Source organism: Anas acuta, chromosome 2 (assembly GCF_963932015.1).
Source record: "Anas acuta chromosome 2, bAnaAcu1.1, whole genome shotgun sequence".
Classification (NCBI taxonomy): Eukaryota; Metazoa; Chordata; class Aves; order Anseriformes; family Anatidae; genus Anas; species Anas acuta.
In genome coordinates, this window is record NC_088980.1 from 95347017 (window position 1) to 95363571 (window position 16555).

General features: G+C 40.6%; 1 protein-coding gene across 4 annotated transcripts in view; it reads left to right on the top strand.

Annotated features, from left to right (window-relative positions):
- Positions 1-16555, top strand: part of TEX10 (testis expressed 10) — a 50484-nt gene that overhangs the window by 31802 nt on the left and 2127 nt on the right. For all 4 annotated transcript variants that reach the window (XM_068671281.1, XM_068671282.1, XM_068671284.1 and 1 more), the window contains exons 10-13: positions 2462-2550; positions 3694-3827; positions 14331-14411; positions 16171-16352. In XM_068671281.1, coding sequence (XP_068527382.1) covers positions 2462-2550; positions 3694-3827; positions 14331-14411; positions 16171-16352 — 486 coding nt within the window. The remainder of the gene's footprint in view (positions 1-2461; positions 2551-3693; positions 3828-14330; positions 14412-16170; positions 16353-16555) is intronic.

The following is a 16555-nucleotide window of genomic DNA, read 5'->3' on the forward strand; positions in this document are numbered from 1 at the left end:
TGAGAGAAACCTCCACTGTGAATAATAGTTTTTTTTCTAAAAGAAATTTAGTACCTAATCTGATGATACTCTGAGAAGTGTTACCTCTGACTCCCAGTCCTCCAATTTTAAGAGGTCCTTGGCTTATTTAGCATCTGAGAATGCAGATAACGGTGCAATCCAGTCAAATCCCTAAAACCTATTTGTTCACCTGAATTTGTGAGCTCCTTCTCTCTTCTTTTCCGTCTCATGCCTCATGTGCTGTGCATGTTGCAGGTAATAAGGCAGGAGCAGGTCAGAGCATCCTTCGTTGCGTAATCCCAATAAATCCGTTCAGCTGTGATTTGAATGAGGCATGATTTTTTATAGATTTTTATTTTTTTTGGAGAAAATGACACAATAGATTTTTTTTTAGAGAAAATGACACACAACACCATACTCCAAAGCATACGCACAAAGAGGCGAAGCTGAGGATTGTAGGCAACTTTCTCTCTGTCACTTTCTAAATCGAGTGTTGGAATATTTTTAGCCTTAATGCCGTTGTAACATTGAGGCTTATTTTCATGTGTATAATAGCTTTGGCTTTTCAAAAAAAAAAAAAAAAGTAAACTGTAATTGAATTTCAGGATCCTGCTTTTGTATCTGCGTGTGTCAGCGTAGCTCTGCTTGGAGATGGGTGTTAAAAGCATTCAGTGGCTTTGCCAGGGCTTGGGGTCCGTGCTCCCAGGGCGGGAGAGCAGCGATTTTCCTCCCCTACACATCAGTGACACCTACCATGGCATGCCTAAAACACCTCTCCTGTTTCTGTGGGTGTGAAAATAGCCACATACGGGCGTCAAAACAAAACTGGTGAAGCATTTGGAAAATTTCTGGACATTGAGCTGTAAGCTTCAGGATCCTACACACGTGCAAGCTGACAGAAGGTGTAAAAGAAGTGGCACTGTTTTGGACAGCAGATCTGCAGGCTGCAAGCAAGGTGCATAGGAAAGAACAAAACCAGGGTCAGCAGAGCTCTGGCACTCAGCCCAACCCCCAGAATGATTTTTTATCTTCAGGGATTTCCTGATCTTATTGTGGTTTATGTGGTTTTTAGCCTGCGGTGAGTTTCTGTCCATTATCTGGAGTTTGTGTAAAATTTGTGCTTTTACTGAAGAACTTGACAAGTCTGCTCTCTGTTTCGTGGGACAGAAACGTTTTTATTATTTTAAACTTGATTCTGACTAGCTTTCTCATGCAATCCCCTACCCTCTCCATGCGAGGAGTGAGCACTCAGTCTGTATTCAGTGTCTTCATGCCACCTGTGATGTTGTAGACCTCGATTACCTCCTCTCTGGGATGTTTGCAGGCTGAAGAGCACTAGTGTAGGCAGTCCTCCTAGTGGGGATGCTGTTCCCATGCCTCTGATGGTTCCCAATGTGCTGTTGTGACTGCTTCTCAGTTCTAGTGTCAGTTTTGAGATGATATTCATGATGGTTTTATTCCCAAAACATGGAGCTGTGAAAACTCTTTGGGAAGCAAGCTTTCGAGAGCTCTGTTACCCATGGGCAGAACCACTTGGGGTGCTTGGCAGAAAGGAGTTGGGAAAAAGCGATCCGAGGCAGATAGCTGGCTTGGGAAGCTGCGTTCCAGAGCACTGAAATTTAGCCAAATTGCAAGAAGGTCGAGCAGCAGCCTCTTGGATCAAAGGCCAAGTTGCCTACAGCAGAAGTGCCAGCAGCAGCAGCAACTAAGACAACTTGAATAATGCACGTTTTGAGGAAAATGTGTGCAAGGTACTTGCTGCTGTCTCCTGGATCCGTGCTGGTGCACAGGCAAGGCACCCCCAGTTGACGGCGTCTTCGTTTGCTCTGAGCTTCCACAGAAATGTGCTTTTTAATTGGAGAAACAAAAGTAGTCTTCTTACTGATTGCCCCTAAAAAGTGAAGTGTCAGGCGGCTTTAAAAAAGGGTTTGCTGCTGTCTTTGTGTACTGCTCCTTTCTATGCAAAGTTTTTAATTTAGGTCTGTGTTTAATAGCTTTAGCTGCTCTGAAGCAGACAATGAAGCTGCTTTTAAATGGTATCCATTGTTCCTCTACAGAGTTGTATCAAAATTAGTGGATATAATGAAAAAAACAGCCCAGCTTTGTCCTATAATGACTTTCACCAAATAAGGGAAATAAAAATAATCAAATTTGCCGTGTGTGTTGGCCGTTGTCACTGCCATAAAAGTTATACCAGCATTTATAAAAATTTGCTACCTCGGTAATTTAATCTACATAACAACCTAAGCTCGTGGAGGGGCACAAATGCAATATTACTTGTCTTGAAAAAGCCAGGTCCTGTTTCTGAAGCTGCTCAAAATGCTACTCTGACAACAGCGGTGAGAAACAGGAATGCTAAAATTAACTATTTAGTCATGCTAATTGATTGCATTATGCAAGGAGGTTGTGAATTCTTAATTACGTGGTTTTTAATAACCTATCTGCTATTGGTTTTGTGTAGATCATCCTTTGCGGGCTGGAAGTGCCAAGTGCAGGATAATTCGGTGAACGATGTGGACTATTTCAGCTTCTTGTTTTCAACCCTTATAGGTAATCCATGTCAATGTCATAATTTAGAATTAGCAAAATGAAATTTTGTTTTGTTAGTCAATTGCTGGATTTAATTTGGAATAAATGGCTTAGTAATTACTTCCTGAGAGTAATTCTAATATCGTTGCTTCTTTTTGTTGTGGTATATCCTTTTTTATCTTGATCTGATTTTTGACACCCTGTTTTTTTTTTGCTTTCACTTGCCACTTGGGCTGAATATTTGCGTACTTTTCTTGATGTCTAGCAGATTTCTGCTGAAAGAATGAGGAAAATCTATATTCAGCAGATGGCTTGAACGAGAAATTTCTCGATTTATTTGAACGCATTTTATTGGTTCATAGCAGTACAAATGAGTGCCTTTTGGATTTCCTGTGGATGCACTTGCGCCATCAAAAACATTCCATCAGAATAAAGTAATCAAACTACATTGAAGTGAGCTGCCCGTGGTTGTCATGTGAACAGAACGACTTCTGCTGCTATATTCTTACCCAGATACAAAAATAATTCTGTTCTGCGGTGATGCAAGTTTGAGAAGTTACAGTGGTTAAAATGGCATCGTGGTACTTGGAAACGTTTCCCAGTGACTTGCCCTGTACTAAAGAGACTCATTCTGAACAGCCACTTGGCATTCAAAAATTACCTTTTCTTTATAAAGCACTGAAGGCAGCTGTATTGATGATGCAGAAAACAATAGCAAAAATGAAGTGACTGTTTTGGAGCAGTAATTCTGTTTCACCATAACATCTAATACATGGCTGGAAATAATTAGCCAAATGATTTTTTTTTTTTTTTTTTTTTTACCTTGAGGCTGTGTTAGAAAGCTCCTGAGCTACTGCGAACACCTAGTGAATTGTCTTGTGTTATATCTGTTTTTTCTTTTTTTTTTTTTTTTTTTTTTTAAGACAAGCAACTTGAAAATGCAATGTGGGCTTTGTATTGTCTTGAAATACCACATTAGATTTTAAATTGGTATTCCTTTGATTGTTAAAATATAGGTATTTTCTTTTGGAAATGGAAACTTGTATTTTGACACTCAGTTATGTGGACACCATTTATAAGACAGTTCTTTTTCCATGATGGTGTTAAAGTGGAACAGTGCTTGGCTTGCCTTGTGATGCTGTTGTCCTGCTTCTTTTTCTCTAGGGTTTTCGAGAGAGGAGTTGACTAGTCTCCAGGGCCTTAGAGGAAAACCACACATTAGCCAAACACAGCTTTCACCTGTCCGTCTTTACCTAACAGATCTGGACCAGTTTTTACACCACTGGGCTGTGACAGAGGTAATACATCAACACTAATCATAACTGACAGCATTCAAACTCAAGATGCTCTCTATCCTTTTCCACAGACGCCTAAAATATTGTCATGAGTTGAAAAAGAATGAAAAATATTACAGTTATCAAGCTGCTAATGTTTTGTTTTTTTTTTTTCTAAAGCTATTGGATAATATTTTGAAGGAAGCTGCTTTAAAACGTGAATGTTCAGATGTGGTATGCAGAACAGTGCTCACAAAGAAAAAAATTGGTGGAAACCTCAGTGGGAAATACCGATAAGATTAAGACCAACATTTTGGCTTTCAAAAATAAGCTAGTTGTAAAAGTGTTAATTATGAAGAGTTTTATTTGAGAAATTCCTTTGTTAACTATAAAACAATGGCATTAAATTAGATTTTTACTTCGATATAATATTAAGTTGGCATTGATGGTTTAGAATAACTTCTGATGCTTAAACTTTGATTAAACTTCAATCAAAGTTTACTGGATTAGAAACTTCACTGTGAATTTGGTACCTGTTTGTAAGGTCTTAAGTACTGAAAACTAAAAGCATAATTTTATTGTTGGTTCTAAAGGGATCTGAGCCACCAGACTATTCAGAACAGGTGAATGTTGGTTTTCATTATGGCTCAACTCTTTATTGCTTAGCCCACAGAAACCACTTCAAGGTGTGAAATCATATTTTAATGACATGTCAATTTTATGGTATTTATGAATTTTGTCATGAATACAGAAAGAAAGACTGTAACACCTCTATGATATATTTTGGTCTTTTTTGGTTCAAGAAAGCAGCATAGGGTTTTTTTCTCTGAACGTGTAAAGTTTAAGTGATAATCCACTGAAACTAATGACAGTCCAAAGTATATATTGCATGTGTGCTATTATCTGTAGGAAATTATTTTAAGTAAACTTATTACTTGGTACTATGATTGACACACATACTTAGATATCCTGTCTTCAGTTAGTTTCAGCTGAGGAGCATCTGAACTTTCCTTCTTTCTTTTTTTTTTTTTTTTTTTTTTTGTCTGGGCAGTAATTATGTGTTTTTTCAGCAAAATGCTTTTCTCCAGTATTGGAAGACCAGAGTGTTTCTCTCCCTGTTCTGTACAGAGCACAGGGTTGTTCCTCTGTCAGCTCCCCAGAGGGATCACTTGCAAATCTTTCTCAGAGAGTTAGCGTAATCCCATACATCGGAAGGATTTTATATATATTTTATCTGCTTTTGATAATGCCAACCCTTGCATCCTCTCTCTTTCCCCTTTTTGCTTCTTCCACAAATGTATTAAAACTGGTTGAGAGACCACGCAATAGGAATATTTTCACTTGGGGACAGTGAAGCAGTTGGGTTATAGATAGCTTGTTTGTGTCCTTGGTTTTTGCTTGCAAATTTGATAGGCTTCTCTTAGCACAATCTTTTTGGTGCTTTGGTGCCAGCAAGAAGAGTCGTCGTGTGCAGAAACTTGCTTTTGTTGAGTACCTTTTCTTGGGAAAGATACAAGTTGTTCTCTCAGGTTCCCAGAAGTGGATCTCAGGTATTAAACAAAGAGCTGCGATTAGTCATGGAAGGGGATTCGGACACCACGTGGAGCATGGCAGTACTGATGCATTTATGGGTCTGCCACAAATCTTTCCTGGGGACTAAGTCAGGAGAGAAAAATAGGAACAAAAGTCTGTGTATAAGGAGCACAGGGACCTGGTCTGTGGTATTTTGTAGATTCTTACGATTGTTACAGCTGCACAAAGTCCAGCTGGAAGTAAAACTCTAGTGGTACACTGCAGGGGCCAGCACTTTCTAACCTCTTCATTAGTGACCCGGACGGTAAGGCTGAGTGCACCCTCAGCAAGTGTGCAAGGTGGCACAAAACTGGAAGGACTGTGTGATAGATCAGATAGTTATCTGCCAGTCTGAGGGACCTGCACAGGACAGAGAACTGGGCAGAGAAGGACCTCACATCGTTCAGTAAAGGGAATTGCAGATTCCTGCACCTGGGGAAGAATTACCCCAGGTACCAGTAAGTGCTGGAGGCTGACCAGCTGGAAAGCAGCAATGCGGAGAAGGACCTTGGGGTTCTGGTGGCTGACCATAAGCAAACGATGCACTTTTCATTCAGTAAATTTTATGGGGGGTCTCTTTTCCTTGTGTTGTTCCTTGTTGAGTACTGTTCTCCTTCTTCAAACATATTGAGCTGTATTCTACTTGTGTTAAGTTTGAAAACAAAATATTCCAGGGACTGTAGTCCAGAAGAATTTAAGGATTTAGAGGCTGAACCATTTAAACATATTTAAATCCAGGCTTAGAAAAAACCTTTCAGTTCCTCAAGATTTGCCAGGAATACCTTCTACAGAGCAAATAGTTTCCACCAGGTATGGAGCAAGCTGCTCTTCTCCCCAAAAAAAACAGAGCAGCAGCCCTTGGGGAGAAGACAACTACCAGCAAATTATGAAGATCTTTTCTAAAACTCCTGAAAGACAATGATACAAAGGCAAATGTGATGGGAAGTGCATTGGGTTTGGGGCTGAGCCATGGGTTTGGAGACCACGTTCTTCAAAGTGGATGTAGGTCAAGGTGTTGGTGCCGTTGTTGTAAAGGTGGATGTCTTTCAAATCTCAATGACTTTACCATCAGCTGGGAGAAAAACATGTAATGATCAGCAGTCTCCAAGTTTTCAGTCAGAAAACAAAAATACCAATGAGAAATTCCTCTGTAATTGTTCCCTCGCCTAGGCAGGGAGTTGCTGAGGCACCAGGTGCCTTCCCAGGGCTGGGGCCAGGTGCATGCCATGGTGTTTGTTGGCTTTTCAGTAAGAGGAAGGCTTTTTTACTCTCGTGAGATATCTGCAGTGCTGTCCCCTATTCATTGATACAATTTCAGATTAAATTTTTAAGCTTTTGCAGAAAATTCTTTCATTTAGATGAAGTGCTACAGGAAATAATAAACTCAGCTTTAATTAGTCACGCTTCTGGTGTGGCTTTTGGTGGAACTGAGCAGAGGCACAGCCTCTGAATACTGCATCTTTTCCTCTTTCAATTGCCGGATAAGCAAGTTTATGGTGGTGCTGTATTATTAAGCAAAATATTTGTAGTAGTTTTGAAAAATATCTAGTAAATGAAATCAGCCTTTCATTAGCTGCAGAGCAGGCAGTGTCCTGAACTCTATTTATGTTGAGAATTGTCTCTCTAAAAGACTTGATGTTGTGTAGTTACAATTCAGGGTTTTCTCTTAAAGGAAATCTATTTTATTGTGGGTGGAAATAAAGAGCTGGTGGAGTTAGGGTTTCACAGCCTGGTTTCCTATGAAAAAATGAGAATTTGGTGATCGGTGGTAAGATGAAGAATCTGTCAGCCATCCATCCTCCACCACTAGTTCTGTCTATGCCGCTGGCTAGTGTTTGGTGCTCTGCTATAAGATTAAAGCCGCAAGTGGTGGTTTCCTGTAAGGTTTCTGGAAATGAGCAGCTGGAGGAGAAGAGGCTGTGGGTAAGCGCAGAGCCGTATATAACCAGGTGTAAAGGAAAAGAGTGACTGGAGGCGTTTTCAGATGGCAGATCGAGCTCGTTGCAACAGAACCACATGCTACCGAGTGCAGCGGGTAAGCAGAACTGGTGAAGAGACCAAACAAATGCACTCCTGATAGGCGTTAATGCTCCCAAGTGGCTTGTAACAAAACCCTTCTGAGGTGGTTGCTGGTTGGACGTTTTGTCTAAAGAGCAGTAATTGGTAATACTGCAAATCCAAAGCCACGTTCCTGATTGTGTGGAGGCTTTTAGGTAATGGTGATTTTCACTCGAGGAGCAATCCTTAAGAAAAGCACCCCTTTAAATGCCATTTGGTGTGACTGTAAAGGTTAATCTTCATATTTTGTCGGAAAGAGCTGAAATGTAAATGCGGAAACCTTGGTTCATCTTCTGGAGCAACTTATACTTAAAATGACTTCTGCCTTATTAAAGCCAATTATTTACAATCATATCCCTGCAGCTAAAATAGATGGGGCTCTAGAATAAATTGTTGCAGCCCGAAGGGCTTCAGACTTGGTTCATTTTAACTGTGCCCATAGTGTTTGTCGGTAACATTGTTCACTCCCCTGTAATTGAATTGCTCCATCAGAATCAAATGAAATAGTGCCACCAGAAAGGAACAGATTAACAAGGTAACAGCGTATGCATGATAATTTCTGGCGTTACAATATTTGATGTTTGTGACATTTGAATGCTTGGGGGGGGGGGGGGGAAGCAAACCATCATTCTGAAGTCCTGCTGGAAGTCTGGGTTTTGGGATTATATTCAGCACGTAGTTGACTTGAAGGAATAAAATAGCAAAACATTTCAGAGCAATCACTGGTAAACTCAGCTATTAAGAGAAAACTGGAGTTCAAAAATATTGGGACGTATGTAATTTAATATGCTAAAGTGTGTCAAAAGTGGAAAAGTTTTAAAATGAAGTAGTTGTGGAGGCTGTATCTGCACGGACGCGCTATGGGAAATCAGGACAAATCACAGACAGCAGGTCAATGCGTATGAATTAAAGTCCTGTGAGGATGTCGACCTTTAGAAGTAAGAGGTGGAGATCTGATGCTGTATCTTAGCCTTAAGGTCAGCACTTCAGAAATTACTGTATTTTTAAGATGTAAATTTTGAGTTGAAATACCTGTTAAGATTTCAGCTTGTGGCCTTTATTGAGATACCAAGATTAGAGATTCACTGGGGAGAAAAAACAATTGAGTCTAAATAGTCTGAACTAAAAAGACTCTGATTTTTACCTCCTTTAAGGGGGGGAGATTCAGTATAAGCCCATTACTGTTTCATAAGGATGAATCATATCCAAGTTTAATATTTAGGAATAAAAATGCCCTTTTCTTGAAAAGTAATGCACGTTCCAAAGAAAAACAGAGAAAGTCCATAAATAAATGGAATGCATCCCAACAGCTCTTTTTTAAAGATGTCTTCCATAATTTTCTTAAGATATAAAACTTTAAATAACAGTATTTAGGGCCAGAGCTTCACTGTACCTGTATCTTGTATTTCCAGCATGTCTTGGGCCATTTTATCGCTGGCAGCTGATACGTTACCGCGTGTTGCTAACGTGAATTAATGTCTCCATAGTTACTGTGCATTATGCTATAAATTCACATCCTGTTTTGTGATACCTAAACTAAATTTGCTCAAAAAAACAGGCTTTTTGAGCCAAGCTAGCTTCCCAGGTGTATGGTTTTCAGCGTTTTCAAGCTCTTCTGTTTGGAGAGGGGGCAAACGTGAACCAGACCTTTGCTGTTTTTCAGGTGTGGCTTCATGTCCTTCTAGACAGCATGTTAACTGTTGAGTATAAACCCTGTTTTTGTCATTAAAGGAAGAAATAGTAGAGATATCTGTCATTTAGCAAGAGAGTAGGACTGCAGCTAATAGCTCTTTGCCTCCTCATGCCAAATCTTACCAGGACCCAGATTTTAACACATGACCAAGCTGTTGTACAGCAGGTGAGCAGTGGTGATTGTCACCTAGCCATTTGTGTCCCATGGCAAATAAAGATAACTTCACTTGGTTTCGTTGACTTCTAATATAGGTTTAACATCAGACTGCATGCCACAGCCTAGGAGCCTGTGTGTAGGCAATTGTTGGGGTTGTGTGCTGCAGTTCATGTTTCCAAGCCAGTAATTGGACATTAACCATGCTTCGTAACCCATCTAATCTTTGGAAATATGTACAGTATCAAGATGTAGAACATAATATATGTTCTTACTCTTTATAGTTCTTCTGTCTTCCTCTTCTGTTACCCTGAGAGTAAAGCTAGACACGGTGTTTTTTCCCCTGTTGCACAACTATGTGATGTTCTGCCGCAGACTGCATTTCTTTCTGTTTTTTTTAACCTAGGTTTTATTTTCTGGGTTTGTTTTGTTGTTGTGATCATGTGGGTTTTCTATATTGCTTTTTTTTTTTTTTTTTTTTTTTTTTTTTTTTTGAGTCACTGAATCAGGAATACCTTTCACATCCGCCCCTGTGAGCTTAGCCAAGGCAGGTGAACAAAGATCTCTTGTTGTACGCAGCTTTCTCAACAACTCAGGGCACTGTTAATATTGCCCTGTCAAATCAATTTATTTCAGAAGGAGAAGCAGCACCTGTCAAGGGAGTACACTGTCTGATAAGCCAGGGAGCTCGGGGAGAAGCTGGCCTAGCTTCAGACAACAAGCTTCATTGCCTGCCCCATCACCTGAAAACTTCTCGTTTTCCACGCTCTGTAGTAACATGTTACATGGGGTAGGGTCTCGCTTGAAACAGGCATTTCACCAGGGCTTGGGAATTGGCTGCAGAACAGCCCTATTGTATTTTAGTTACCGCTCTCTCAGGCGGATGTCGACGTGAGTTGAAAAATGCATTTTAAAGTTCACATTAGGATATAGTGTCTGGTGTTTGCCAACTTTCTTTTAGAATAAAATCACTGCCCTGGGGTCTAGAGGGACTCTGGTCGGGCTCCGTGTAGTGGCTAGCTAAAACACTTCGTTCATTATTTTTCCTGCCTGCTTGGTTCCTCTCCATGCTCATACTTGTGCGTCTCTTCAGCGGAAAGTCAGTAATTTTCTTTGAAAAAGGGAATACTTGGCAGCATGGTTAAACTTGAAATAATACGCAGATTTTTCACTGGGCAGTTGCTGATAAAATATTTCCCTGGAGGCTTTTTGAGCCCAGAATCTATCACGTTGTGGGAAACCCGGAGTGAGTTAGGGAGTGGGAACAATCAGACACATGGACAAAGCACTGCTGTTGGTTCATCTGTTATCCTCTTTGCTTTTGCCATGAGGGCTCAGATTGAGGTTGGGCTTCCTCCTATCTCTGTCTTTTGGAGTTGAGAGCATCTAACAGATGAGCAGTATTAAGCTGACGGATTCGTCTGTAGGTTAGAGCCACAGAAAGCCTGTTTCAGATCAGATTAGGGGTCAGTTAGGTTGGCTGTCAGCAGCAAAAATGTGTTTTAAAAACTCATCCACCTGAAGATGACTGAACTAGCAAGTGACTTGACCCATCTTCCGAGACCTGATACAGAGTGTAGGGACAAGGGGGCCGAGCAAAACCCACTTTCTGAAGGATTTTCCTGTCAGAGGGCCGAGCATGCCCAGGCAGGTGCCTTCCTCTCAAAATGGCGGCTCTGCTCCATGGCTTCAGTCAGGGTCCGCAGAGAGCACCCCCAGGCCACCTTCCCTGCCTCCCTCCCTCCATTTTAGCTGGCTGGTGTTGGAGCATGTCTTTGGTACAAGCAGGGAGGTACAAGCAGCCCCTGTAGTGGTGATTGCCTCAAGCTCTTGTAGGGAACCCAGGGCTGTGGGTGTAGGGCCTCGGTGGTGCGCTGGGGGGCTGGTCTGGTCTGGTGGATCAGACTTGGCTCGAGAAGCTGAGCGAATGATGAAGCCTGTGGTATTTGTTGCATAATAAGTGTTAATCCCCACATTTCAGAGCATGCTTTTCTTTGGTTCTGACTTAATTTGCTCAAGTGGGCATTCAGACAAAATTAAAAACAAAACAAAAAAATGAAACCAAACCTGTCGTAAAATGCTTGTCTCAAAAAGGCATCCCTCCCTTCCCCCCCGCCCAGTGATCCAAAAATGCTCATTCCCTGTCCATTCACCTCAGTAATACCCTGAAACAAAATTGCCCTGGCTTTAGTCCAAAACCAATCTATGAATGCTCCAAAAATGTGATAAATGCTAATCAAATGTAAAATAATGAATCAGCTGTGACATTTTATTATGGAAATTAAACATCATGCAAACCCTTGCCTAAGGAAAATAAATTGTCAGGAAAAATACTAATTTTCATGTGATAATTAAGTTTTCTTTGCTTTTCATTTCCATGTCTAATAATGTTTCAGTTTCACTTTTTATAACATGTATTTGTTATGAAAGCCATTTCAAGCAGGATTTAATTTATAGAATTGCAAAGGCTCACCACTCCCACTTAATTGTATGAAAATAAAGCTTGGGTGTAGGGAATGCTTGTGCTGTTTTGAGAGTCAGAAAGATGTGAAAGGTTGACAAACCAACTTGCCAAACACTCTACACTTTGCCACAACCCTCATAAGAAGCTGATGTTTGATGTTGTGATGCCAGCTTTCCTTGCCACTTCTGGAAAAATCCGTGTCGGCAAATTTTACCTCATGAAATGCAACCTGGCGTTTAAGGGAGGACCTTCAGGGACTGGCAGGGCAGTTCCAGGGGTGAAGACCTAAGTGGGGATGATTAATAATGGTTTTATTAATAATAAACTGTGTTTTGCTGGGTGGGCCAGGTGAATTTGCCTCCTAGGTCTTCAATTTGTTGACCATGTATTGAGTTAAAGGGGATCTCCCGAACTTACTGTCTGGTGTCACGTAATCACGAGCATGTAGCGTACTCCTCTGGTAAACTTCCTGAGCTCTTGAGAGCAATGAAAGTCCCCTGAACGTCCTCTTTTAAGTTTTTCATCGTTGTCCTTACTAATTTCCATCCCGCCTGTACCCCAGCCAGCCGTGAGCACCACTGTTCAGTCTGAGTTCACCTTTCTCAGTGAGGAGCGACCCTTATGTTGCATGGTACTTCAGAAATGGCCTAATAAGTAGGGTCTGACAGAGCAGTGCTGAACGTCTCTTTGGTAGCACTTGGCACTTCTATCACCCTCATCTCTGGTTTTCCATCATAAAAGCTATTTGCCTGTGGTTGTGTCACAGTCACCTCATGATCAGCACAGTTTTCTCCTCATTCCCAGTAGTTAAAATTCCTGGTTGCATACAGAAGTTTTATTAGTCTCCATGGGCACGACTTTCCCCTTTTTTTTCCCACTGAATTTCCCTGTCTGTTATCATCAGACCCATGCAATCTCTTCCATAGGTTACTCCAGTCCTCCTGTCTTGGCAGAGTTTCTCAGCCTCGAGCTGTCAGCCGCCGCGTTTCATCAGCGTGGTTTTACCTTTTGTGCGCGTGTTACTCATGCAAATACTGGGTCACGCTGGCTCAGGGCTTGCCCTTGACAATCCCCAGCGGTAACCTCCTGTCTCAGCTTTACTGCAGTCCTTGACACTGCTGAAATGCAAATGTCTTTAGCGTGTTCCTTGGGAATACTCCCGCGTGCTTCATATTTTATCACTTTCAAATGTCAGTGTGCAGAAATAGTGCCATATCCTGGATGCAGCAGGTTTAATAATATTTACGTTTTAAATACATCTATAGTATCAATTATAAGGGTATTCAGTGCAAGAGTGTCTACAAAACTGTCTTATAAATATCCCTAGCAGTGAAATAAAATACTTGCACAATGATTTGTGTAATCCTGATCACTATTAGCAATGTTGTAACAGCCTTTTAGTCCATGTTCTTCTATCGAGCAGGCGTGTTAACAATCTCCTGAATTTGGCCAGCTGCAGCAGGGCTAGAAGCATGTGAGATCTAGTTTTGAAAACAGACAAGAATGCTTCTGTCTCACCACAAACGATACTGCTTGGCCATTTCTTTGGATAGTTAAGCCAACACCTGCATCCACATTGCTTGAATTTTGTTTGCATACCTTGAACTAGTGGTTCTTCTCCTAGGCTTGGGGGTTTTCTTCAGATGAAAATGTTGCAGGCTTTTATTTTTGACAAAGGGCGGGTGAGGTTTTCTGTTTTAGCATTCTTGTTTAGGTGTCTTGACTTCCCTGATTCATCTTAAGATTCAAAGCCAGCGCAGTATCACCAAATTGTATCGCTCAATTCCGATCGATCTGTGAAAGCTTCCTTAGGTCATTTTTTGTTTTCATTTAGTGAGGTATCTTACAGGAAATTTTTTTGCTTAGTCAAGATATTTGTAAATTTAGGGACATGGGACTTTGAGAGAGGGAAAATTGGATCTTCTGGCAGTTACTGGATGGTCATTACTGGTGATGTCCTTGTGCTGCTAACATTGCTTTCTACGGGCTTCAATTGATGCTGTAGAGGGGTAATATAAGCACCAGAAAGTTTTTGGCAGCTCTTTAAAACAAGATTTCCCCTTTGTGGTATTACAGTTTGTATCAAGTATAGATATAACATTTTAGTGACGTAGAGGGAAAGTAGTAGCAAGTGGATCTTTGCTAATTTCTTCATTTAGATTTCTTTCCTGTCCTGTTTTGTTTCCTTCTTGCTATTTCATGCTTGTATATATAATAGTATTTGGGAGTTGTTTTCTGAATTTCTTCAGCTCAGAGGAAAGGCAGTGTAGGCTTGGCGAGGCTTTGTAGGCAAATTGAGTATTTCTGGCCTTCTGTTTCTGTCACAGAGGTTAAAGGAAAAAAGTGACTACCGACAAAATTAATGGTGGAGGTCATCTGCTCTTTAAATGCTGAACAATTTATGTTGACAGCATTAATCTTAAACACTGCCAAAAATCCATACTTCCAGAGACAAAGCTGCTGTGTCCTCTGTAGTACTTTGGTACTTTGTGCTTAGGTTCGTCAGCGAAGTGTGTGGCTACACAGTGAATGGTCGCTGGTTGCATGTTGAAGTACTTACCTACAACTTGTTGTTTCATTAAAACAGATGATTTGTCACAGCTTGTCCACTATACCTTCACAAAGTCAGTGTTTCGACATTCTCCAGACTGGCATCTGTAAATATCTGGTAAGTAGTACTTTGTTCTCTGTGTTAATTTCCTTGTGAGAGATTCTGTAGTCTCAATAACCCTGAAGTATCTTTCTTCCATATTTTACACAATCTGTGTATAACTTCAGTGTTTTTCAAAAATTTTCAACAAGATCAGTGTAGTTTTAAAATAATAGATAATTTTAAATATCTAAACTTAGATTTTTTTCTTGATTTCTGAGCACTTCAACTTGTTTTCAAGCCGGGATAGCCATAAATGAAAGCTTTCTAGTTCTACGATTTTGGTTTGTTTTGCTTATTTTTTATTTTTTTTTAAAGTGTGGAACCATTATCCCTTGTCCTGTCACTGCACTTGCTGATAACGTGATCTGACAAATACCCACAGCCTACTGAAAAATTACCGGTCCAGAGCTTCCATAGGAGCTGGCTTATCTGTCACCATTTTCTGGATTTTGGGGGTTAACTTAAATCACAGCCTCTTTGAAATGCACCAAGCGCATTATTATATTTATACTGCAAGTATTCAAAAGTGTGAACCCTTCGTTGCTCTTTGTATCTTACCCCACGTGAGTAAGCATTCCAGTGGGATATATTCCAATCAAGAAGTACGAGCTACTTAAATATGACCTTTAAAAACAACAGCAACCCCCCCCCCTAAAAGAAACAGATGACCCTGTTGAGTGAACCGTCTCTGCCTAAAACTCTGTATGTGCTGGTGAGCAAATTTGGCTACTTTAAAACTCCTTAAATTAATTTCTTATTGAGGTAATCGATGCCCAATTAGCAATGTGTGTGTTTTTTAAATTATTTTATCATGCCTATAAAATTCAAACTCAAGCCAATACTTTAATTGAACAGCAGCGGAGCATCACACCAGCTGTGGGCCCACGATGTTTCGTTAGCTTTCATTTAACCCCGATCACAATGCTCCATTCCTGTCCAGCATGTCAGATTTCTACGGAGACCAGCCCTGGTGGCCCCCAGTAGCTTTTCTGTCTGGAGAGTAAATCTGAATCTCCTTCTGCCTCAGTGACTGCTCGCTGCTGTTTGAAGACAGAGAAGGGATGCTCTGTCCCATGATATATGCTTAAAAGGAAAGACCTGTTTTGTCCAAAAGCTGCTTTTTGTCCGCACCATCCTTCAGAGGAAGGCTTAAAGCATTTTCTCTCTGAATACATTTGAGATGAGTGATGTGTTTATTTCGGGGGATGGCACGAAGACACGGGTTTTCTTATGTGGTTACAGTCACTGTTAGCCGCCTGTTTGTATTGATTTTTATTTGAAAGCCGGTGGTTTACAAGATTTGATTCTAGATTTTGGCCTCTTTCTAACTTGCAACATCATACACACAGAAACCAGTTCAGTTTTGAAAGGTCTGTGTGTTGCAGGGATCTGGAGAAACAGATCAAAAACTTCAAAGTTTTGCCTGGGCTGTTGTAGGAAAGCGAGTGACTCTATCCAGACTTCTGGGTGGAGGATTTTCAGTTTGGGGAATGAGAAAAAATCTCTGTAAAATATAACACAAGTCTTCTGGTAGCCCTTCTTTAACCGGGGTGACTGCTAAGGCTTAAATACTTCTAAACCTTATTTTGCTCTGGGTATCAATTTCTAAGCAAAATAGGAATTTAAAAAATGGAGCAGTATGTGTTTACTGTAATAGAAACAAAGTAATATTTGTTATAATAGGGAAGAATAGCAACATTTGGCATTAGATGTTTGTTTAACAGAAAAACTCGTGTATAAAGTGATGAACTCGGGGATTTTTGTTTTAATACAGGTTGGATTGGTTGTAATACCTGACAGCACAGCTGGGTCTGTTCTGTGTGCCATAAATAAGCTCTTGGATCAAGCTTGCATCCTAAGTGAAAATCTACACAAGTTCCTAGCCTCCTGTTGTTACAGTCTGCTGTACTTCCTGCTAACTTTAGACAAAGAGGATGCAGAACATGTACAGAAAAGGTAACGTTGCTTTTCTTACTCCGTTAATTGCCTCTGCCTTTATCACCTAAACATAACAAGTATTTAGAGATGTCAAATGAAAGGACAGCCCCCCTTGCTTACTACCAAATAGGACTGTGATATAAGAAAAAAATCTGCAAACTGAGCTGGAATTATTTGAAACAACAACTGAAGAAGGTTTCATCTCAAAGCTTTTACTTCCA